Source organism: Dama dama, chromosome X (genome assembly GCF_033118175.1).
Source record: "Dama dama isolate Ldn47 chromosome X, ASM3311817v1, whole genome shotgun sequence".
NCBI classification, from domain to species: Eukaryota; Metazoa; Chordata; class Mammalia; order Artiodactyla; family Cervidae; genus Dama; species Dama dama.
Genome location: NC_083714.1, coordinates 60749238 through 60772215, shown reverse-complemented (window position 1 = coordinate 60772215; position 22978 = coordinate 60749238). Strand labels below are relative to the sequence as shown.

Sequence of the window (22978 nt, the reverse complement as noted above, 5' to 3'; positions counted from 1 at the left end):
CATGACTTATGGCTTGGTAAGCCTGAAATTCATCTTCAACTGGAAATCAACTCCTTGGAGATGGAAGAGCTTAAGCCAGTTTTACCTTATTTCTCAAAGATACACACATACTTCCCTAATGCAGGCACTTTAGGTGGGTCAAGTAAAAAGGCTGATAACTATTTCAACAGACACTAAAACATATCATTAAGTGAGAAATCTTCATTGTTGCATCTTTACTAACTCATGTTATATATAGCTTGGATTTATACTCACTCTTCAGCTCTTCTTTGTTCTTTTCACTGGCAGCATTGTCCACTCGAAGTGCTCTCCCACTAAATTCACGCCCATTTAGGTTTCGCATAGCACTAAGTGCTGTCTCCTGGTCTTGGTATTCACAGAAGCCATAACCTTTTGGCTTTCCTGTCTCCCTATCATAAACCAACCTGGAAAGCAGAAGCAAGCGTCAGGTGCAAATGTTACATACACACAGGGTTCCTACTACCATTACTGTTGTTTTAGTCGCTAAGTTGTGTCCAACTCTTTTGTGACCCCATGGACTGTAACTCACCAGGCTCCTCTGTCCATGGGATTTTCCAGACAAGAATACTGGAGTGAGTTGCTATTCCCTTCTTCAGTGGATCTTCCCAACCCGGGGACTGAACTCAAGTCTCCTGCATTGGCAGGATTCTTTAGCACTGAGCCACCTGGGAAGCCCCTCCCACTACCACTGCCTTGTAATTTGATCTAGGTAAGACAAATAACCCCATTGCTCTGTCCTACTGAAATACTTTTTACACATCTTTCTAAGTGAAAAAAATGTATCTTAGTAAACATGAATGTGAATCCTATGGTATGTGAATCTCAATGAAGCTGTTACAAACTAACAAAGAAGAAGAACCGCATGTGAAAACTCATCAGTAAAAACCTTGCCATTATTACCAAGGGCCAAACCTGTGGTGATTTTTAAGAAACTTCCAGCAAGTAGTAAAAGGGGATCTCACCTGAAACTAACAACAGGTCCAACCTCAGAAAAGATGTCCTTTAACTGCTCTTCAGTAGCCTCATAAGGAATGTTCCCCACTAAAGAAGAAAATAGATAACATATCAAAATTCTGATTTTTGTAACCTAGATCTTTAGTGATAAAGTATCTGTATGTATCACTGGCAATGTAACAACTGGTTCAAATACAATGTTCCTTCAATCCCAGTTCCCTGGTAGTCTCTTAGACAAGATTTTAACTCTGGCTGCTAATTTTAATTACAAGAGAAATAAACCACTGAGACTGGATACAAAAGGAGTAGGCACTCTTTAAGTATCAGTTCTCAGACTAGACTGACAAGTAGTAGATTTCCGTTAACTATGGTGAAAATAAATACTTAGGCATTGGTATTTATCTGAAGTTGTTTAAGTTTTACCGTTAACTACTAAAAATGTCAATATTATAATTTTTAAAGCTGGCGCATATGTCTTTATTTTCACATACACATGCACTCAAAGGAGAATGACCATGAGTGTACTAGAGGATGTTTAAAAATTAATCTGTTGTAAAACAACTATAACAAAAAATATTGGGAACTGTTTCCTCACGTTTCTTCCAAAAGATGCTTTAAAATCACCACGCGTACTTAAAAAAAAACAAACTTATTTTGGCTGAACAGATTACTCAGAATGGACTCGACCTTCTTTAAAATTTCTTCAACGGGGTTTTAATCGTTTGTTCATTCATTCATTCATTTAAAATCCACCTTAAGATGCCAGGTAGCCACCACTACTAAACATGAACTAAAATGTAGCTGGTAAAAAGCAGATGATGAAAGCCCTTATGGGAGGGCGGGAAGTGAACACAAGGCTCTATACCCTCAGCACACAACCTGTATTCTAGGCTAGAGGGTGAGAAGTAGCACAGGACAGTTGCCATGATCCCTCGCTTCTGGCTAATAATTGAAGCTCATGAAAAGAGAAACGCTTAGAAGCCGAACAGTAGTTTTTTGCAACACGGTAGATTTTACTGAAAGACCTTGGGGGAAGGGGTGCATCACTTTGCTCAAGAGTCTATCAGGCTGGGGGCCCCACAGGATAGGCAGGTCGAGCTGTAAGCCCGACCTATGGCTCCCATGGCGATTCCCGAGGTGCAGGGAGGGGATTCCCCGCCGCTCCCTGTCTTTTTCTGTCCCTCCCCGATGCTTGGTTCCACCGAATTCCTCTCACCGAACACGGAACGTAGAGAACGATCCACCGCAGGGTCTCTCACAGTCAAACCCGCCATCGCTCTTTTCCTGCGGCTTCCGGTGCGCCAAAGAACACTTCGGTACGGCGCATGAGCCCAGCGAGGAACATACGGCCCGTGAAGCCGGAAGCGCCTGAGCCGGAGGCGCTTGGGCCGGATGGACGCAGGGTCCCTCCCCCGGCGTTATTCCGTCACAGTCGGCACGTATTACTTCCACTAGAGCACTTGCCATTGCCCCTGCCCCCGCCCCTCTCTCCCCGTACCCCGCTTGAGAATAACTCCGTTCTGAGCTAGAGCTTGGCTAATTTGAAGGCTTTTAGTATATAGAATTTCTTATTATTCATTTTTTCCTTAGGCTAACGCAAGTAATTGTCGACCACAAAAATGACGGCGGCGGCGGCTTTACCATAGTAACAGGGAAGTCATTTGATACACAACCCTGGCACTTTAACTTTAGTTGCGCCCTGTTAGGGAAGGGAAACGCGTGGCCCCGCCCCAGCGGCGTGAGTTTTATTCTTTTGCAAAAGCTGTGAATGTTCGGACTGAGAGAAGAAAAGAGAGTCGAGGCATCCTAGAGAATGAGGGTTGCTCAGTGTCAAGGTGTCAACATAGCTGAGGATATGGGGAAGTAAAAGCAGAACAAATCCGCCTGCTTTCATGTAGCCTGTGGGCTCCATGTGCTTGGTGGTGAGGGGGCGGGGCGACGGAGGATGTTGGCAGGCAGGGTATCAGAAAACATCGGAACTGGAAGTATCTTTGATCCCTGGTACACAGCAAGCAGCTAAGGTATGATTTTAACTCGGGTTGCTTTGGCTCCAGAGGATGAATGTTTATGTGCTGTATCTACTGCTTTCAAGTATAACTCAGAATTTTTAATGGCGTAACTTAAAAAAAAATCATTTTTGGGAAAGAACTTAGAGCATAGGGCCCGGTGATGGTGGATCAATGGCTCATAATAATGAACCAATGAAGAACAGGTTGAGGCACCATGGCTTGTTCTGCCTTCAGCCATTTGTGGAGAATGGACTGTTGGTTCTGTCACTTCATCAACCACTCCTACTGGTTAAAAAGGAAGAGATGTGTACAAGGGATATTTCCTAAGCCTTTTTTAAAAATATATATTTGGGTTTCAGATACAGGCTAGATACCTATGACCCTGCGTCTCATTGCTATTATCCATGATCGTCTTTTCCCTTCATTGCTTCACTCCCAGAGAGGCACATTTGTTTTGCCTCCAGTTTGTAGCAAAATGAAGACAGAAAGTGTTGTCTGATGCTGTTGTAAGTATAACACCTCAGAGAGTCATGGAATAACATCCCCCTGTGAAAGGCAGCAACTTCTGGATAGACGTCTTTTCATGGAAAAGATTCAAAATAGCCCTTGTAGCATTACCTAAGTTAAGAAAAATCCTCTAGGGGGCCTGCAGACATAAGGTAACTCGGGACCCTCAGAGAGCACCTGAATGTTGACACAGATCCTGGTCAGTATCTGGCCATGGGTACCAATTGACTTGCTTTCCAGAAAGAAACATCATTCCTAGGTTTTGCGCTACTGCATTATCACACTGGTTCTGCACCAGTGTTTATGCTTTATGAGAATGTTTGAGGGTTCAGCTCTGAGGCTACTCTATAGATAATTGTCTGATCCTTCAAAGCTGGCTATTCAGTCTTTCGATTTTAACATTTTCATTTTTTATTTCTTATCTAACTACTTTTCTCAATTCATGCTCAATGAATATATTTTCTGTATTCCTTTCCCAGAATCCTGTTCCTTCAAAGGAGGTTTGGGATTCTTCACCTGTCCAAAGGCTACCTTATGAGATTTTTTGCTTGGTAGCAGCCCAGGGAGTTGGGTGGTCAGCTGAATTGGAAGATTTCATTTGTTCTTGGCGGTGGCATGCTGACCTCTTGTTGCTGATTGAGGCCTGCTTCCAAACTAAGCATTGGGGAAAACTGATTAAAAGGAGGAAGTCTTTTGAGTTTTCTTCTATAGAAACCACCAGGCTTGTCTAAAACTTTTGTCAATTTGGGGTCTTGTTCTGTTTCAGAACCAGAATCTGGGAGACTTGCCTTGGCACGTGGAATCCAGGGCCTAGCGAAATGAAGGTGGATATCACTGGATAGCACTTAAACTCCAACAGTATGCTGCTAGGTGAGCAGGGCTTGATTGAGCATGTGGATAATGGTAACAGGTTGGGATAAACAGGGTGATGATTAAAAAGTTACTATTTGTGAAGGGCCGTATGTTGGGTTGGCCCGAAAGTTTGAGTTTTTCCGCGAGCTGTTAGAAAAACCGAAACAAACTTTTGGGCCAATCCAATAGGTTACAGAGCTTCTTTACATAGATCTCACTTGATTCTCACAAAACCTGGGAGAAAGTTTTAGTGTGCTGTCTTTTTTCTTATTGTGATAAAACATGCATAACAAAATTTATAATTTTAACCATTTTAAGGTGTATTTAATTCAGTGGCATTATGAATAGTCACTTTGTGCAACCATCATCACTGCCATCTCCAGAACTTTCATATTTTCACAAACTGAAACTCTGTACTCAGCAAACACTAATTCCCCCCTCCCCAGCCTCTGTTAACCACCATTCTGTCTCTATGAATTTGAATACATACCTCACATAAGTGAAATCATAACATTGTTTTTTTTTTTTTTTTTTTGGTTATGGTTTATTTAACTTAGCATAATGTCTTCAAGGTTCATTTATGTTGTAGCATGTATCAGCATTTCCTTCCTTTTTAAGGCTAAATAATAGTCCATTGTGTGTATATACCACATTTTGTTTATTCCTTCTTGCGTTGTTGAACACCCGAGTTGCTTCTAACCTTTTGACTATTGTGAATAATGCTGCTGTCAACATGGGTGTGCAAATATCTGTCTGAGTCCCTGCTTTCAGTTCTTTGGATATATACGCAGAAGTTGAATTGCTGGATTGTGTGGTAGTTCTATGTTTAATTCTTAAAAATAATTTTATTTATTTATTTTTGGCTGTGCTGGGTCTTTTGCAGTGTGGCCTTTTCTCTAGTTGTGGGGAGCAGGGGCTACTCTCTAGTTGTGGTGTGTAGGCTTCTCATTGCAGTGGCTTCTCTTGTGGAGTATGGGCTCTAGGGTGGGGCCTTCCATGTGGCACTAGTGGTAAAGAACCTGCCTGCCAATGCACAGGCATAAGAGTCATGGGTTTGATCCCTGGATCAGGAAGATCCCCTGGAGAAGGGCATGGCAGCCCACTCCAGTATCCTTGCCTGGAGAATCCCATGGATAGAAGAGCTTGGTGGGCTACAGTCCATGTGGACTGGACAGTAAAGAATCTGCCTGCAATGCAGGAGACTGGGTTTGATCCCTGGGTCAGGAAGATCCCCTGGAGAAGGGAATGGCAAACCACTCCAGTATCCTTGCCTGGAAAATTCCATGGACAGAGGAGCTTGGCAGGCTACAGTCGATGGGATCGCAAAGAGTTGGATATGACTGAAAAACAAACACTCACAGGCTCTAGGGCAGAGGCTCAACAGTTTTGGCACACAGGCTTAGCTGCTCCAATGGATGTGGGATCTTCCTGTGTCAGGGATCGAACCCATATCTCCTGCATTGGAGGGCAAATTCTTTACCACTGAGCCACCAGGGAAGCCCCTATGTTTAACTCTTTGAGGAACCATCCTACTATTTTCCACAGTGGCTGCATCATTTTACATTCCTGCCAGCAGTACACAAGGGTTACTGTTTCATTCTCAGCAACATTGTTATTTTTTTTTTGAAAGATCAATTTTTTATTACATTTTGCATACAAACTTTATTTTCAAATTATATTTTATTGCTTACATAACCATTCTCATTGCTCAATTGATATATTTTTCTATTTGTGAAATTATTTGGGGTCTAAGGTTGGAATGGATTACATCCTACTTTTCCTATTAAAATACTGTTTCACAGATCACCAGCCCAGGTGGGATGCATGAGACAAGTGCTCGGGCCTGGTGCACTGGAAAGACCCAGAGGAATCGGGTGGAGAGGGAGGTGGGAGGGGGGATCGGGATGGGAAATGCGTGTAACTCTATGGCTGATTCATATCAATCTATGACAAAACCCACTGAAATGTTGTGAAGTAATTAGCCTCCAACTAATAAAAAATAAAATAAATAAAATAAAATATTAAGTTTCAAAAAACTACTTGTTTTGGGATAGTATAGTCATTTTTTTAATATTGATTCTTTCAATCCACAAACATGGTACACCGTTCCATCTGTTTATGTCTTGATTTCTTTCTTCAGCAGCTTGTAGTGTTCAGAGTACAGGTCTTTTGTCTCCTTACGTAGGCTCATTCCTAGGTTCTTTTTTTATGTGATGGTAAATGGAGTTGCTTCTTGAATTTCTCTTTCTGATCTTTTATTGTTAAGTGTATAGAAATGCAACAGATTTCCATGTATTAATTTTCTAACCTGTGACTTTGCCAAATTCATTGCTGAGTCCTAGTATTTTTCTGGTAGTATCTTTAGGATCTTTTATGTGTAGTATCATGTCATCTGCAAACAGTGACAGTTTAATTTCTTCTTTTCCAATTTGGATTCCCTTTATTTCTTTTTCTCTGATTGCTGTAGCTAGGACTTTCAAAACTATGTTGAATAAAGTGGTGAGAATGGACATCCTTGTCTTATCCTTGATCTGAGAGGGAATGCTTTCAACTTTTCACCGTATGATGCCAGCTGTAGGTTTGTCATATATGGCCTTTATTATGCTGAGATATGTACCCTCTATGCCCACATTCTGGAGAGTTTCTTTTTTTTTTTTAATCATAAATAGGTGCTGAATTTTGAATTTTGTCAAAAGGTTTTTCTGCATCTATTTAGATGATCATATGGTTTATATTCTTCAATATGTTGATGTGGTGTATCACATTGATTTGCAGATGTTGAAGTCCTTGCATCCCTGGGATGAATCCCTCTTGATCATCAGAGAGGTTTACTAATGACAGATTTATTCTTGGCATTTCATTGTCTTATGACTCAGAAAGCTGACACTTTGTGTGATTTATTTAATGTATTGTTGGATATGGATTGCTGGTGTTTTGCTGAGATATATTTGCATCTATATTCATCAGTGATATTAGCCTGTAATTTTCTTTTTTGTGTGTGTGATATCTTTGTCTGGTTTTGGTATTAGAGTGACGGTGGCCTCATAAAATGAGTTTAGAAGCTTCCTTCCTCTGTAACTTTTTGGAATAGTTTCAGAAAGATAGACAATCTACAGATTCAGTGCAACACCTATCAAATTACCAATGGCATTTTTTGCAGAATTGGAATTAAAAATCTCAATATTTAAAATGTATGGAGACCCAAGACTCCAAATAGCCAAAGCAATCTTTAAAAAGAAAAACAGAGCTGGAGGAATCAGGCTCTCTGATTTCAGACTATATTACAAAGCTACGGTCATCAAAACAGTATAGTACTGGCACAAAAATAGAAACATACATCAATGGAACAGTATAGAAACCCCAGAAATAAGCACAAGCACCTATGGTCAATTAATCTATGATAAAGGAGGTAAGACTACACAATGTTGGAAAGACAGCCTCTTCAACAAAAGGTGCTGGGAAAACTGGACAGCCACCTCCCCAGCATTGTATGTGTGTGTTAGTCGCTCAGTTGTGTCTGCCTCTTTGCTATCTCCATTGACTGTAGCCTTCCAGGCTCCTCTGTCCATGGGATTCACCAGGCAAGAATACTGGAGTGGAGTGGGTTGCTGTTTCCTTCTTCACGGGATCTTCCCAACTCAGGGATCGAACCCAGGTCTCTCTCATTGCCTGCAGATTCTTTACCATCTGAGCCACCAGGGTAGCCCAATTAATCCTCTAGAGTTAACTGCAAACATGCTGCCTACTCAGCGCACTTCCCCACCCTCAAGTCTCAGCCTGTGTTCACACTGTTTTCCCTCTCAGCTCCCACCAGCAATCTCTGTCATGCCTTCTGTGGATGCCAGGCGGCGGCGGGAATTTAACCTTGGCACCTAGGGTACACCACCCAGGAGCAACTTAGGACCTGGGACCAGATGGGACTGGGCAGATCGGAACTGCCCAAGTGAGGGATCAGATTCTAAGGAGGTTTGGAATCACACTTAAGACTTCCCATTCCACAACCCTGGTCGCAGACCCCCTATTTTTTTTTAAATATAGTCAACCCTAATGAGTATGAAGTGATATTCCATTGTGGTTTTGATTTGCATTTCCCTATTATATTGGAAAAACCTACCATTCTCCTCTCCTGTGTGTCTCTTTTACTTTAACATAGAACACTTTTATTACTTCCATGTTTTACCCCACATGAAGCAATTCTCTGCGATACCAGGTGGGTGTCCTACAATTTAACTCAATTCTGACACTATCTACCTGGAGATAGCCTCAAATTCATAGGTTGAAGGCTCAGTCCCACAAGACTGCCTTCCACGTCCACTTAAGATGCCAATTGTAAGTTCAGGTTATCACCTGTGCTTCTGACTAACTGGCTATATAAATGAGAGGTTCCAATGACTCCCTCCTTGGGTTCAACTTATTAACTAGAGTGGCTCATAGAACTCCAGAGAACAGTTACTTACATTTACTGGTTTATTAAAGGATATGACAAAGGATACAGTTGAACATCCATATGAAGAGATACATAAGATGAGTTCTGTGAGGGTCCTGAGTGCAAGAGCTTCTGTCTCTGAAGAGCTGGGGTGCATCACCCTCCTCGTACTTGGATGTGTTCACCCACTGGGAAGCTCTTTGAACCCCTACTTTGGGGATTTTTATGGAGGCTTCATCACATAGGTATGATCAATTATTGCCCTATTAGTCTCTCTCCCCTCTCTGGAGGATAGGGAGGGAGTGGAGCCAAAAAGTCCAAGCTTCTGATGCTAGCTTGGTCATTCTGATAACCAGCCCCCATCTAGGAGCTCACCCGGAGTTGCCTCATTAGAACAAAAGATACTCCTAGTGCTCTTACCACTGGGGTGAAAGACCAAATATTAGCATAAGAGGTGCTCCTAGTGCTCTTAGGAAAGGGTTTAGGAGCTCTGTGCTAGAAACCAAGGATGTAACCAAATACATATGTTTTCTGTTATCTCACACCTAAGAATTAACGAGCTTTTTGGCTGTTTGTATATCTTTGGAGAAATATCTATTTAATTCCTTTCCCCATTTTTTTATCTGGTTGTTTGGTTTTTTGTTGTTGTTGAGTTGTAGGGGTTTTAAAAAATATATTTTGGACCCTAATCCTTTATCAGGTATATGGCTTGCAAATATTTCCCCCATACTGTGGGGTGCCTTTTTACTGTGTTTGATAGTGTCCTTTGATGCACATAAGTTTTACATTTTGATGCAGGTCAACTTATCTTTTTTTTTTTTTTATTTGTTGCCTGTACATTTGGTATCATTTCCAAGAAAACTTTGCCAAATCAAGTGTCATGAACCCTTTCTTCTATGCTTTTTCTAAGAATTTTATAGATTTATCTCTTACATTTAAGTCTTTGGTCCAGTTCAAATTAATTTTTGTATCTGGTTTAAGGTAAGGATCCAACTTCATCCTTTAGCATGTGGTATCCAGTATTCCCAGTGCCATTTGTTCAAGACTTCCCTTACCCCACTGAATGGTCCTGACACCCTTGTTGAAAATCATGTGGCTATTGACCATATATGTGAAGGTTTATTTCTGGACTCCCAATTCTATTCCATTGATCTATATGTCTGTTTTTGCTAGTACCACACTGTTTTGTTTATTGTAACTTTGTAGTAATTTCAAAATCAGGAAGTATGAGGCCACCAACTTTTTTTTTCAAGATTTTTGTAACTATTCAAAATCCCTCAAGATACCATAGAAGTTTTAGGATGGATATTTTAAAAAATTTCTGCCAAAATGTCATTGGGATTTTAATAGGGATTGCTTTTGGTGGCATCATAACAATATTGAATTTTCCAATTCATAAACATGGATGGCTTTCTATTTATTTGTGTATTCCTTAATTTCTTTCAGTAACATTTTATAATTTTCAGCATAAAAGTCTTTCACCTTTTGGTTAAGTTTATTCCTTCTGCTGCTGCTAAGTTGCTTCAGTTGTGTCTGACTCTGTGTGACCCCATAGATGGCAGCCCACCAGGCTCCCCGGTCCCTGGGATTCTCCAGGCAAGAACACTGGAGTGGGTTGCCATTTCCTTCTCCAATTCATTAAAAGTGAAAGTGAAGTCACTCAGTTGTGTCCGACTCTTAGCGACTCCATGGACTGCAGCCCACCAGGTTCCTCCGTCCATGGGATTTTCCAGGCAAGAGTACTGGAGTGGGGTGCTGTTGCCTTCTCCAAGTTTATTCCTGAGTATTTTATTTTTTGATACATATGCATGTGTATATATATATTTGACATATAGCATTGTATTAATTTTGCATGTACATCACAATGTTTCCCTATTTGTATATATTGCAAAATGATCACCACAATAAGTCTAATTAACATACATCACCCCACATAATTACACTTGTGATGAGAACTGTTTTTTAAAATGTATTTATTTTAATTGGAAGCTAATTACTTTACAGTATTGTAGAGGTTTTTGCCATACATTGATATGAATCAGCCATGGGTGTACATCTGTTCCCCATCCTGAACCCCGCTCCCACCTCCCTCCCCATCCCATCCCTCAGGGTCATCCGAGTGCACCAGTACTGAGCACCATGTCTCATGCATCGAACCTGGACTGGTGATTCATTTCACATATGATAATATACATGTTTCAATGCTATTCTATCAAATCATCCCACCCTAGCCTCCCACAGAGTCCAAAAGTCTGTTCTATACATCTGTGTCTCTTTTGCTATCTTGCATATAGGGTCATCATTACCATCTTTCTAAATTCCATATACATGCGATAGTATACTGTATTGGTGTTTTTTTTTCTGACCTACTTTACTGTGTATAATAGGCTCCAGTTTCATCCACCTCATTAGAACTGATTCAAATGTATTATTTTTAATGGCTGAGTAATATTCCATTGTGTATATATACCACAGCTTTCTTATCTATTCATCTGCCGATGGACATCTAGGTTGCTTCCATGTCCTAGCTGTTGTAAACAGTGCTGTGATGAACATTGGGGTACACGTGTCTCTTTCAATTCTGGTTTCCTTGGTGTGTATGCCTAGGAATGGGATTGCTGGGTCATATGGAAGTTCTCTTTCTAGTTTTTTAAGGAATCTCCACACTGTTCTCCATAGTGGCTGTACTAGTTTGCATTCCCACCAACAGTGTAAGAGGGTTCCCTTTTCTCCACACCCTCTGCAGCGTTTATTGTTTGCAGACTTTTGGATAGCAGCCATTCTGACTGGCGTGAGATGGTATGTCATTGTGGTTTTGATTTGCAGTTCTCTGGTAATGAGTGATGTTGAGCATCTTTCCATGTGTTTGTCTGTCATCTTTGGAGAAATGTCTGTTCAGTTCTTTGGCCCATTTTTTGATTGGGTCGTTTATTTTTCTGGAATTGAGCTGCAAGAGCTGCTTGTGAGATTAATCCTTTGTCTGTTGCTTCGTTTGCTATTATTTTCCCCTATTCTGAAGGCTGCCTTTTTAACTTGCTTATAGTTTCCTTCATTGTGCAAAAGCTTTTAAGTTTAATTAGGTCCCTTTTGTTTTATTTTTGCTTTTATTTCCATTACTCTGGGAGTTGGATCATAGAGGATCCTGCTGTGGTTTCTGTCAGAGAGTGTTTTGCCTATGTTCTCCTTTAGGAGTTTTATGGTTTCTGGTCTTTAATGGATCTTTAATCTATTTTGAGTTTATTTTTGTGTATGCTGTTAGAAAGTGTTCTAGTTTCATTCTTTTACAAGTGGTTGACCAGTTTTCCCAGCACCACTTGTTAAAGAGATTGTCTTTTCTCCATTGTATATTCTTGTCTCCTTTGTCAAAGGTAAGGTGTTCATAGGTGTGTGGATTTATCCTGCAACTTTACTATATTCATTGATTAGCTCTAGTAATTTTCTGGTAGAGTCTTTAGGGTTTTCTATGAAAAGGATCATGTCATCTGCAAACAGTGAGAGTTTCACTTCTTCTTTTCCTATCTGGATTCCTTTTATTTCTTTTTCTGCTCTGATTGCTGTGGCCAACACTTCCAAAACTATGTTGAATAGTAGTGGTGAGAGTGGGTGCCCTTGTCTTGTTCCTGACTCTAGGGGAAATGCTTTCAATTTTTCACCATTGAGGATAATGTTTGCTGTGGGTTTAACATACATAGCTTTTATTATGTTGAGGTATGTTCCTTCTATTCCAGCTTTCTTGAGGGTTTTATCATATATGGATGTTGAATTTTGTCAAAGGCTTTCTCTGCATCTATTGAGATAATCATATGATTTTTATCTTTCAATTTGTTAATGTGGTGTATTACATTGATTGATTTGCAGATATTAAAGAATCCTTGCATTCCTGGGATAAAGCTCACTTGGTCATGATGTATGATCTATTTAATATGTTGTTGGATTCTGTTTGCTAGAATTTTGTTAAGGATTTTTGCATCTATGTTCATCAGTGATATTGGCCTGTAGTTTTCTTTTTTTGTGGCATCTTTGTCTGGTTTTGGTATTAGGGTGATGGTGGCCTCATAGAATGAATTTGGAAGTTTACCTTCGTCTGCAATTTTCTGGAAGAGTTTGAGTAAGATAGGTGTTAGCTCTTCTCTAAATTTTTGGTAGAATTCAGCTGTGAAGCCATCTGGTCCTGGGCTTTTGTTTGCTGGAAGATTTCTGGTTACAGTTTTAATTTCCATGCTTGTGATGGGTCTGTTAAGATTTTCTATTTCTTCCTGGTTCAGTTTTGGAAAGTTATACTTTTCTAAGAATTTGTCCATTTCTTCCAAGTTGTCCATTTTATTGGCATACAGTTGCTGATAGTAGCCTCTTATGATCCTTTGTATTTCAGTGTTGCCTGTTGTGATTTCTCCATTTTCATTTCTAATTTTATTGATTTGATTCTTCTCCCTTTGAGTCTTGATGAGTCTGGCTAATGGTTTGTCCATTTATATTCTCAAAGAACCAGCTTTTAGCTTTGTTGATTTTTGCTATGGACTCTTTTGTTTCTTTTGCATTTATTTCTGCCCTAATTTTTGTGATTTCTTTCCTTCTACTAACCCTGGGGTTCTTCATTTCTTCCTTTTCTAGTTGCTTTAGGTGTAGAGTTAGGTTATTTGATTTTTTTCTTGTTTCTTGAGGTAAGCTTGTTTTGCTATGAACCTTCCCCTTAGCACTGCTCTTACTGAGTCCCATAGGTTTTGGGTTGTTGTGTTTTCATTTTCATTCATTTCTATGCATATTTTGACTTCTTTTTTTGATTTCTTCTGTGATTTGTTGGTATTCAGAAGCACATTGTTTAGCCTCCATATGTTGGAATTTTTAATAGTTTTTTTTTCCTGTAACTGACATCTAATCTTACTACATTGTGGTCAGAAAAGATGACTGGAATGATTTCAGTGTTTTTGAATTTACCAAGGCCAGATTTATGGCCCAGGATGTGATCTATCCTGGGAGAATGTGAACATTCTCCAGAATATTCCATGTGCACTTGAGAAAAAGGTGAAATTCCTTGTTTTGGGGTGAAATGTCCTATAGATATCAATTAGATCTAACTGGTCCATTGTGTCATTTAACGTTTGTATTTCCTTGATAATTTTCTGTTTAGTTGATCTATCCATAGGTGTGAGTGCGGTATTAAAGTCTCCCACTATTATTGTGTTACTGTTAATTTCCCCTTTCATACTTATTAGCATTTGCTTGACATATTGTGGTACTCCTATGTTGGGTGCATATATATATATTTATAATTGTTATATCTTCTTCTGGGATTGATCCTTTGATCATTATGTAGTGTCCTTCTTTGTCCCTTTTCACAGCCTTTATTTCAAAGTCTATTTTATCTGATATGAGTATTGCAACTCCTGCTTTCTTTTGGTCCCCGTTTGCGTGAAATATCTTTTTCCAGCCCTTCACTTTCAGTCGGTATGTGTGCCGTGTTTTGAGGTGGGTCTCTTGTAGACAGCATATTTAGGGGTCTTGTTTTTGTATCCATTCAGCAAGTCTTTGTCTTTTGGTTGGGGCATTCAACCCATTTACATTTAAGGTAGTTATTGATAGGTATGATCCCGTTGCCATTTACTTTGTTGTTTTAGTTTCGAGTTTATACACCTTTTCTGTGTTTCCTGTCTAGAGAAGATCCTTTAGCATTTGTTGAAGAGCTGGTTTAGTGGTGCTGAATTCTCTCAGCTTTTGCTTGTCTGTAAAGCTTTTGATTTCTCCTTCATATTTGAATGAAATCCTTGCTGGGTACACTAATATGGGTTGTAGGTTTTCCTCTTTCATCATTTTAAGTATGTCCTGCCATTCCCTTTTGGCCTGAAGAGTTTCTACTGAAAGATCAGCTGTTATCCTTATGGGAATCCCCTTGTGTGTTTTTTGTTGTTTTTCCATTGCTGCTTTTAATATTTGTTCTTTGTGTTTGATCTTTGTTAATTTGATTAATATGTGTCTTGGGGTGTTTTGCCTTGGGTTTAATCTGTTTAGGACTCTGGGTTTCTTGGACTTGAGTGGCTATTTCCTTCCCCCTTTTAGGGAAATTTTCAACTATTATCCCCTCAAGTATTTTCTCATGGCCTTTCTTTTTGTCTTCTGGAACTTTTAAGATCTACTCTCTTAGCACCTTTCAAGTACACAGTGAAGTATTGCTAACTATATTCACCATGCTGTACATTACATCCCAGGTCTTATTTATTTTATACCTGAAAGTTTGTATCTTTTGACCACCTTCATCCTTTTCACCCACTCCCCAATCCTGGCCTCTGGCAATAACCAGTCTATTCTAACTGTGAGGAATTTTTTTTTTAATAAGACTTCACATGTAAGAGACCTCACATGGTATTTCTCTGACTTAATTCACTTAACATAGTGCCCTCAACATCAATCTATGTAGTCACAAATGGTAATATTTCCTTCTTTTTGTGACTGAATGGTGGCTCAAAGGTAAAAGAATTCACCTGTCAATGCAGGAGATGTGGATTTGATCCCTGGGTTTGGAAGATACCCTGGAGAAGGAAATTGCAACCCACTCCAGTATTCTTGCCTGGAAAATCCCATGGGCAGAGGAGCCTGGCAGGCTATAGTCCATTGGGTCACAAAGAGTTGGGTACAACTTAGTGACTAAACAACAGAAACATTCCATTGTATATGTGTATTATATTACATTTTCTTTCTAGTCATCCATACATGGGCACTTAGGTTGTTTCCGTATCTTGGCTATTGTAAATAATGCTGCAGTCCACATTGGGTCACATAATTATTTTCAACTTAGTGTTTCTGTTTCCTTCAGATAAATACCCAGAATTGGAATTGCTAGATCATGTGGTAGTTCTATTTTTAATTTTTTGAAGTCCCTGTATACTGTTCCCCATAGTGGCCATACCAATTTACATTTCCACCAACTGTGCACAACAATTCCCTTTTCTTCACTCCCTCACCAATACATGTTACCTCTTGCCTTTTTGGAAATAGCCATTCTGACAGATGTGAGGTGATATTTCATTGTGGTTTTAATTTGCATTTCCCGGAAGATTAGTGGTGTTGAGCACCTTTTCGTGTATCTGTTGACCATGTGTATGCCTTCAGAAAAAAGTCTATTCAGATCCTCTGCCCGTTTTTAAATCAGATTGTTTGCTTTTTCCCCTTTGAGTATTATGAGCTCTTTATATATTTTGGATACTAACCCCTTATCAGACATATTATCTGCAAATATTAAATTAAATATTAAAATATTATCAGACATTTTTCCCATGTGGTAGGTTGCCTTTTTCTTTTGTTGATGCTTTCCTTTGCTGTACAAGCTTTTTGGTTAGATGTAGTCCCACTTGTTTATTTTTTGTTTTGTTGCCTATACTTAGTCTTTTTGATACTATTATAAATGGAACTATTTTCTTAATTCCTTTTACAGATTGTTCATTATTGGTATATAGAAATGCAACTGGTTTTTGTATGTTATTTTGTACTCTGCAAATTTACTGAATTTGTGTATTCTAATGAGCTTTTTTTTGGGGAGGAATATTTAGAATGTTTTACATACAAGATCATGTGATCTGCATACAGATAATTTTACTTCTTCCTTTCCAATTTGGATGCCTTTTATTTAATTTTCTTGCCTAATTTCTGTGGCTAAAACTTCCTTTTTGATAATGAACATTGTTTATCTGAGAATGTTTTAATTCTTCCCTCATTTCTGAAGGACAGTTTAGTCCTTCTATAATATAGAAGTCTCAGTTAACATTTATTCTTTCAGCCCTATAAATATGTTATGCCACTTCTGGACTCTGAGGTTTTCACTTAGAAATTTGCTGATCATCTTATTGAGAATCACTTGCACATGAATCACTTTTTCTTGCTCCTTTCAGGATTCTCACTTTAGCTGTTGGCAGTTTGATTATAATGTATCCTGGTGTAAGCCTCTTCAGTTAATCTTACTCAGAGTTCACTGAGATTCTTGGACTTGTGAATCCATATTTTTCCTCAAATTTTGGAAGGTTTCAGCCATTATTTCTTCAAATAACCTCTCTACTCCTTTTTTCTTTCAGTCTCTGGGACTGTCATAATGCTTATGTTACTTGATGATGTCCCATAAGTCTTTTAATCTCTGTTGACTTTTCTTCATTCATTTTTGCCCCTCAGACTTAATAATTTCACATGATATCTTCAGTGTCACTGATTCTTTCTTCCTGTTTCAGTCTACTGTTGAGCCCCTTTAGTGGATATTTTTGTTGAACTCCTGTATTTTCAACTCTAGAATTTCTTTTTTGTTCCTTTTTATAATTTTAATCTCTTTGTTGATATTCTCATTTGAAAATATATCCCTTTCCTGATTCCTTTGGTTCTTTGTATTTCCCTTAATTCTTTGGGCATATTTAGGATAATTGTTTTAGTCTTTGGTACTTCTGTGCCTGTGTTTTTTCAGGGACAGTTTCTGCCACTTTACTTTTTTTCTTTGAATGTGGCATTTTTTCCTATTTCTTTGTATGCTTTGTGATTTTTTAAATGGAAAATTAGTTTTTTTTTTTTTAAAGCAGCCTTGCAGATAGGCTTTGTGCTGGGGAAGACATTTGCTAACTAACAAGGCTCTGAGCCTTGGAGGGCTTCCCAGGTGGTTCAGCAATAAAGAACCTGCCCATCAATGCAGGAAATGCAGGAGTCATGGGTTTGATCCCTGGTTCAAGAAGATTCCGTAGAGAAGGAGATGGCAACCCACTCCAGTATTTTTGCCTAGAAAATCCCATGGGCAGAGGAGTCTGGTAGTCCATAAGGTTGCAAAGAGTTGGGCACGACTTAGCGACTGAGCATGTATGAATGCACTAAGCCTTGGAATCAGCCTCATGTGAAAGCTTAAAGTCTTCTTGGACCTTTTCTAGGTATACTCTTGCTTTGGCAACTTTGTGTTCTTTTTCTTTTGTTTTTATTTGTGTGTGCTTTTTCCAGTTCCCTTAAATACACATCTGTTTTTAAGTGTTTTAATTCCCAAAGACTCTCATTACTGCTTCTTCTGGGGACCATTGATGTTCTGTTGTGTTCTTCTACCTCTAGTCTCTTACCCCAGACTGTAGTACCTCTTCAGCTTTCTTGAGGGATTTCCTATGGCTTTTCCTAGTCTAATATCTGAGCTATACTGCTTTTCTCTTTCTAAACTCTTAAGACTAGTACCTCAAGCAGCCCCTAGACAGATTAGAACATTGCCAAAAAGGTCTGCCTTCCTTTTTCCAGTTAGAAGGAAGGAATTGACACCGGGTCACTGCGTCCCCCAGACTGTGCTTCAGTGCACTACAGGGGAAGGGGAGGTGGTGTACAAGTAAGTGAAAATACTATGGAATTTCTTAACATTCCCTATGTGGCTTTATCTTGATTAATCTTTTGCTTGGTTGCTATAGGCTGTTTTCCAGACTTCCAACAAAGTTATTTTATCCAATTTCTAGTTGGTTTTTAAAAAAATGTTAATGAGGGTGGGAGAAGGAGAGCCTGGAGCTTCCTAGTTTGCCAACTTGTAGATGTCACTAAAAAAAAATTCTGTTTTGTAAACAGGGATACCAATGTTTAGACAGTGGCTTATACAAAATTCACAATTAATGAGAACAAAAGTGGGCTTTGATTCTATTTCTTTTCTACAGTTTTGAGTTTTTTAAAAATAAACTTTATATTTTAGGATAATTTCATATTTATCAAAGAGTTACAAAAATAGTACAGAGAGTTTCCATATCCACCCACTCCCTACACTGCACACAGTTACCCCTTTTATCAACATGTTGCATTAGTATGGTACACTTGCTATAGTCAATGAACCTCTATTGATGAGCTAAAATCCATACTTTAGTGTTTTCTTCAGTTTTTACTTATTGCCTTTTTCTGTTCTAGGATTCATTCCAGGACACCACATTACATTGTTCCCGTATCTCCTTTGGTTCCTGTTGACTGTGACAGTTTCTCAGAATTTCTTTGTTTTGATGACCTTGACAGTATTTAAGAGTACTACTCAGGTATTTTGTAGACTGTACCTCAATTGGGGTTTGTCTGATGTTTTCCTCATGATTAGACTGGAGTTATGGGTATTTGGGAGGAAGACCACAAAGGTAAAATGTCATTTTCCTCATACCATATCAAAGCCTTTATCAGTTGACCAACCTTTGCCAGGTTTATCCTCTGTAAAGTTATTTCCCTCCCTTTCTATACTTTATTCTTTGGAAGTTAGTCACTAAATCCAACTCACTTCAAGAAAGGTTGGGGAAGATTAAACTTCACTTCCTGGAGGGTGAGAATCTACATAAATTATTTTGCATTCTTCTATAAGGAAGAATTATTTATTTCATTTCTCAACTTGTTCCAGCTTTGATCATTAGAAACTCTTTCACATTGGTCCCTATGTCCCTTAGGCATGTCCCCATTTTTTTTTGAGCACTTCCTGCCTTTCTGGCGCTATAGTTTACTCGTTTTGTATGTTTCCTGCCACAGCCATGGGAGAACCAGCCATTTCACCAAGGAGAGCCAGTTCCTTTTAGTAAATTAAATTGTCTTCCAGAATATGAAAGTTCTAGATGACTGTAGTAGAACCAGTGGAAATCCATTTGGAGAGGTATGTATGTATGGGAGGTGGTTAACAAGAGCAAAAGAAAAAGGGAAAGCTGGAAGGGTCATAAGCCAATTCTCTCGAGTGATAGTTTACTGGAAACTTGGAGGCTATTTAAGAGCGCAAACTAAGAGACACCTTAGGTTCGAATGCTAGCTCTATCACTTTCTAGCTGTGTGTCTGTGAATCTCAGTTTCCTCATCTGTAAATGTGGTTGTAATAACCTATGAGATTGTTGGGATGATGATTAAGAGATTTGGAACACTGTATTTGCATAGTGCCTCACACATAGTAAGCATTTACATCTTCGCTATTGTTCTTAGTTTCAATTCTTGTCTGAACCAGCAACTATAATGTCATGAACAGCTGTGAGCTCTCACTTTTTAAATTTTATGCCTTTGTTATTCAGCTTTCCACTTACTATATTTCTTTCCTTAGGAATGATTTTGATGGGATCCAGTACATCTTCTCCTTGGAGATCTTCACCGAGAGGTGCCGGGAGCCGGCACACAAGATCCCACCCATGACAAGGTCATGAGGGAGAAAACCTGACAGGCAAGGTGGATCAGGTTTTCAGGGGTTTCGAAAAGTCCAGCTCACGAGATCCCACCCATGACAAGGTCACGAGGAGAAAGCCTGACAGGCAAGGCAGATCAGGTTTTCAGGGATTTCGAAAAGCTGCCCCTGGCGCTCACCTTAAAGATGATATCTGTCTTTCTGATGCCTGCCTCAATAGACTGCTCCCTAATTTCTGTGACACAGGCAGAAGACCTTCCCCAATCTCTTCCCAAATAAGAATCAATTTAGAACTTTAATCAATAAGTTTCCCAGGTGGTGGTATTTTACCAGATTATCCAGGGTGAAAGGAGTGTTTTAATTTAAACTCCTTTGCTGGTAGTTTGTTAGCCAAATGCATTTATGCCGCTGGTACTAATATGCATGACTGCTCATAATACCCTAATCATAAAACAGCATAAAGAACCTGATCATATAAAGGCCCTAATAGACATAGAGCCTTTTTGGGGGGTGAAGGAGTCCTATTAGAAAACATAAGAAAAATTATTCTAAAGGTGGTTATTGGGTTAACATTTGCTTGCTGTGTTTTTGCTCTTAATGTGCTAAGGTTGTGTTATGGAAACCATTGTTAATATAGTTAAAGATTTAGAAAAATAAGAGCTTAGCCCTAGTGTGGTAACAATGAGATGGTTGTTAATTGTCAGCCAGGAGTGCTAGGTAAAAAGCTGCCTCACCAAAGTCGCAGAGTCAATGTGGGATAAACTTCTTAGATAAACTCAACTGACAACTTCTGCAGAAGGATTAATTTTTATGTTAACAAGGTTATGCTTCTACTCTGTACTGTTGCCCTATGAGACTGCTACCTTTCAGTTAAGGTCACCATAGAAACAGAAAATAGGTTTACATTCACCTGACTTGCCTAAAATGTTAATAGGCCCCAAGGCCAGAAGATAATGTACAAGACCCTCATAAACAAAGAAGTATGCAGAAAACACCCTGGTTTCGTGAAGGACAAGCTGACTTAATGTTAAACTATCTTCCCCTTAGAAATGTACTAACTTAGGGTATAAAAGCTATGGTAAAAAATAAAGGATTGCCAGACTCTGCCAGACTCTGTTGCACCCCCCGTCTGGTCACTCTCTCTCTCTCTCTTTTTTTCTCTCTCTCTCTCCCTTGCAGACTTGGCCCTATCAAGGCTGGTTTCACGTGTCTTCTCTCTCTCTCTCACCGACTCCGTTCATCCTGAGGGTACCCCCTGGATCATGCTGAGGCTGAACCCCCGCAGAGAGGCTATGAGTGATGTCGCTGCCCTGAACTGGAGAAGCACTGGTTGGGAGTTCTCTATGCAGGTGATGATTCTAGGGACCATGAGTTTGAAGTAGCAGCCTCTTCCCCAGACCCCTACTCAGGTTTGGTCCACTCTTGAGTCTTTATTTGTGTTAGTCTTCAAGGCCATGAGAAAATTATGTTGTTCAAATGTGATATATTTGTATTAAAGTGCAATGAACTCCAAATCTCTTTTTGTTAATAGAATACAAATTCTTTATCACCTTCCTAGGAAATTTAATGTCCCCTTGTCAGGTGAGCTCTTTAAAATGTAGGAAGAAATTGTCTTCCTTTTGATCATGCAATTCTGTTCCTGAAGACTCTTCCTGTTTCATTGTGGATGAAGTCTAAAGTCCTCCTACTGAATGTCAGCACCCCCTAATAGACTGCCACCTTTTTTATACCCGTGAGCCTTCTCCCACGAATCTGATGCCTGACATGTTTTCTCATAACTTCCTTCACTAGACTGTCATTCAAATAACTTTTTAAACTCTGCCCAGAGCGTGAAACCGTTAAGAGGTAAACGGGTGGGGTCCGCGCAGTCCGCCCGGAGGATTCAACCCGGCGGCGGGTCCGGCCATGCCGGCGGCCCGGCGGATCTTTCCCGCTCCCCGTTCCTCCCGACCCCTCCACCCGCCCTCCCTCCGCCCCTCGCCGCTCGTCCCTCCGTCTCCGGGCGGAGGTGGGCGGCGGGGGGGTCGCGGGGGTGGGCTCGGCGGGGGACCGCCCCCCCGGCCGGCGGGGAAGGTGGCTGGGGGGGGGGGGCCCGTCGTCGTCCCCGCGGCGGCGGGTCCACCCTCCCCGAGTGTTACAGCCCCCCCGGCAGCAGCGCTCGCCGAATCCCGGGGCCGAGGGAGCCAGACCTGTCGCCGCGCTCTCCCCCCTCCCGGCGCTCTCCCCCGCGAGGGCACTCCCGCGAGGGGGCGTTCCCCGCGGGGGCGCGCCGGTGTCCACCCGCCCCGGCCTCGGCCGGGGTCGGGGAGTGTGGGGGGACCGGGCCGCCCCTCCCACGGCGCGACCGCTCTCCCACCCCGGCCCGCCTCCAACCGGGTGGGTCGGGGCGGGGCGGACTGTCCCTTGGGGGCGGGGCGGACTGTCCCCAGTGCGCCCCAGGCGGGTCGCGCCTTCGGGCCCGGAGGGGTTTCTCTGTCACGCCAGTCGGCGAAGCGAGCGCACAGGGTCAGCGGCGATGTCGGCCACCCACCCGACCCGTCTTGAAACACGGACCAAGGAGTCTAACACGTGCGCGAGTCAGGGGCTCGCAAAAAAAATAGAATTTTTAATAAAAAATAAATAAATAAATAAACTCTGCCCAGAGTAATTTAAGGAGTGCTAATGCTTCCTGATGGCTCAGCAGTAAAGAATCTATTAGCCTACAATGCAAGAGCTGCAGGAGATGCAGATTCAATCCCTGGGTCAGGAAGATCCCCCAGAGGAGGAAAAGGCAACCCACTCCAGTATTCTTGCCTGGAGAATTCTATGGACAGAGAAGCCCAAAGGCTAGAGTCCAAAGGATCACAGAGTTGGACTTGGCTGAGCACAGCATAGCAAATGCCTTCCTATCTACTATCTTTTGAACACTACTGTGTGGTTATTACCTAAAATGCACTGCCCTTTGGTATGTTAAAGTATTCAAAGTTTTATGGTGTTTCTATATATCTTCTAAATATTTGTATTGTTAATAATACTATCTTAGCCCTAAGGAGCATGTTTGTAAGTTCCCCAGTCAATATAGTACTAAGTATCTGCTTATTGAGATAATGAGGAGGAAGATAA

The 22978-nt window shown here is 40.6% G+C and overlaps 1 protein-coding gene and 1 long non-coding RNA gene across 3 annotated transcripts in view; one reads left to right on the top strand and one right to left on the bottom strand.

Moving 5' to 3' along the window:
* Nucleotides 1-2349, bottom strand: part of CSTF2 (cleavage stimulation factor subunit 2) — a 31598-nt gene extending 29249 nt beyond the window's left edge. For both annotated transcript variants that reach the window (XM_061137490.1, XM_061137491.1), the window contains exons 1-3: nt 2192-2349; nt 984-1062; nt 256-425 (exon numbers count right to left, since the gene is read on the bottom strand). In XM_061137490.1, the coding sequence (XP_060993473.1) occupies nt 256-425; nt 984-1062; nt 2192-2249 (307 nt within the window). In that variant the 5' untranslated portion in view covers nt 2250-2349. The remainder of the gene's footprint in view (nt 1-255; nt 426-983; nt 1063-2191) is intronic.
* Nucleotides 2350-2464: 115 nt separating this feature from the next.
* Nucleotides 2465-21037, top strand: LOC133051847 (uncharacterized). Its single transcript, XR_009691930.1, has 5 exons — nt 2465-2996; nt 4258-4361; nt 18652-18773; nt 19246-19366; nt 19799-21037. It is a non-coding gene; the product is annotated as an uncharacterized LOC133051847 (long non-coding RNA).
* The last annotated feature ends 1941 nt before the right edge of the window (nt 21038-22978 follow it).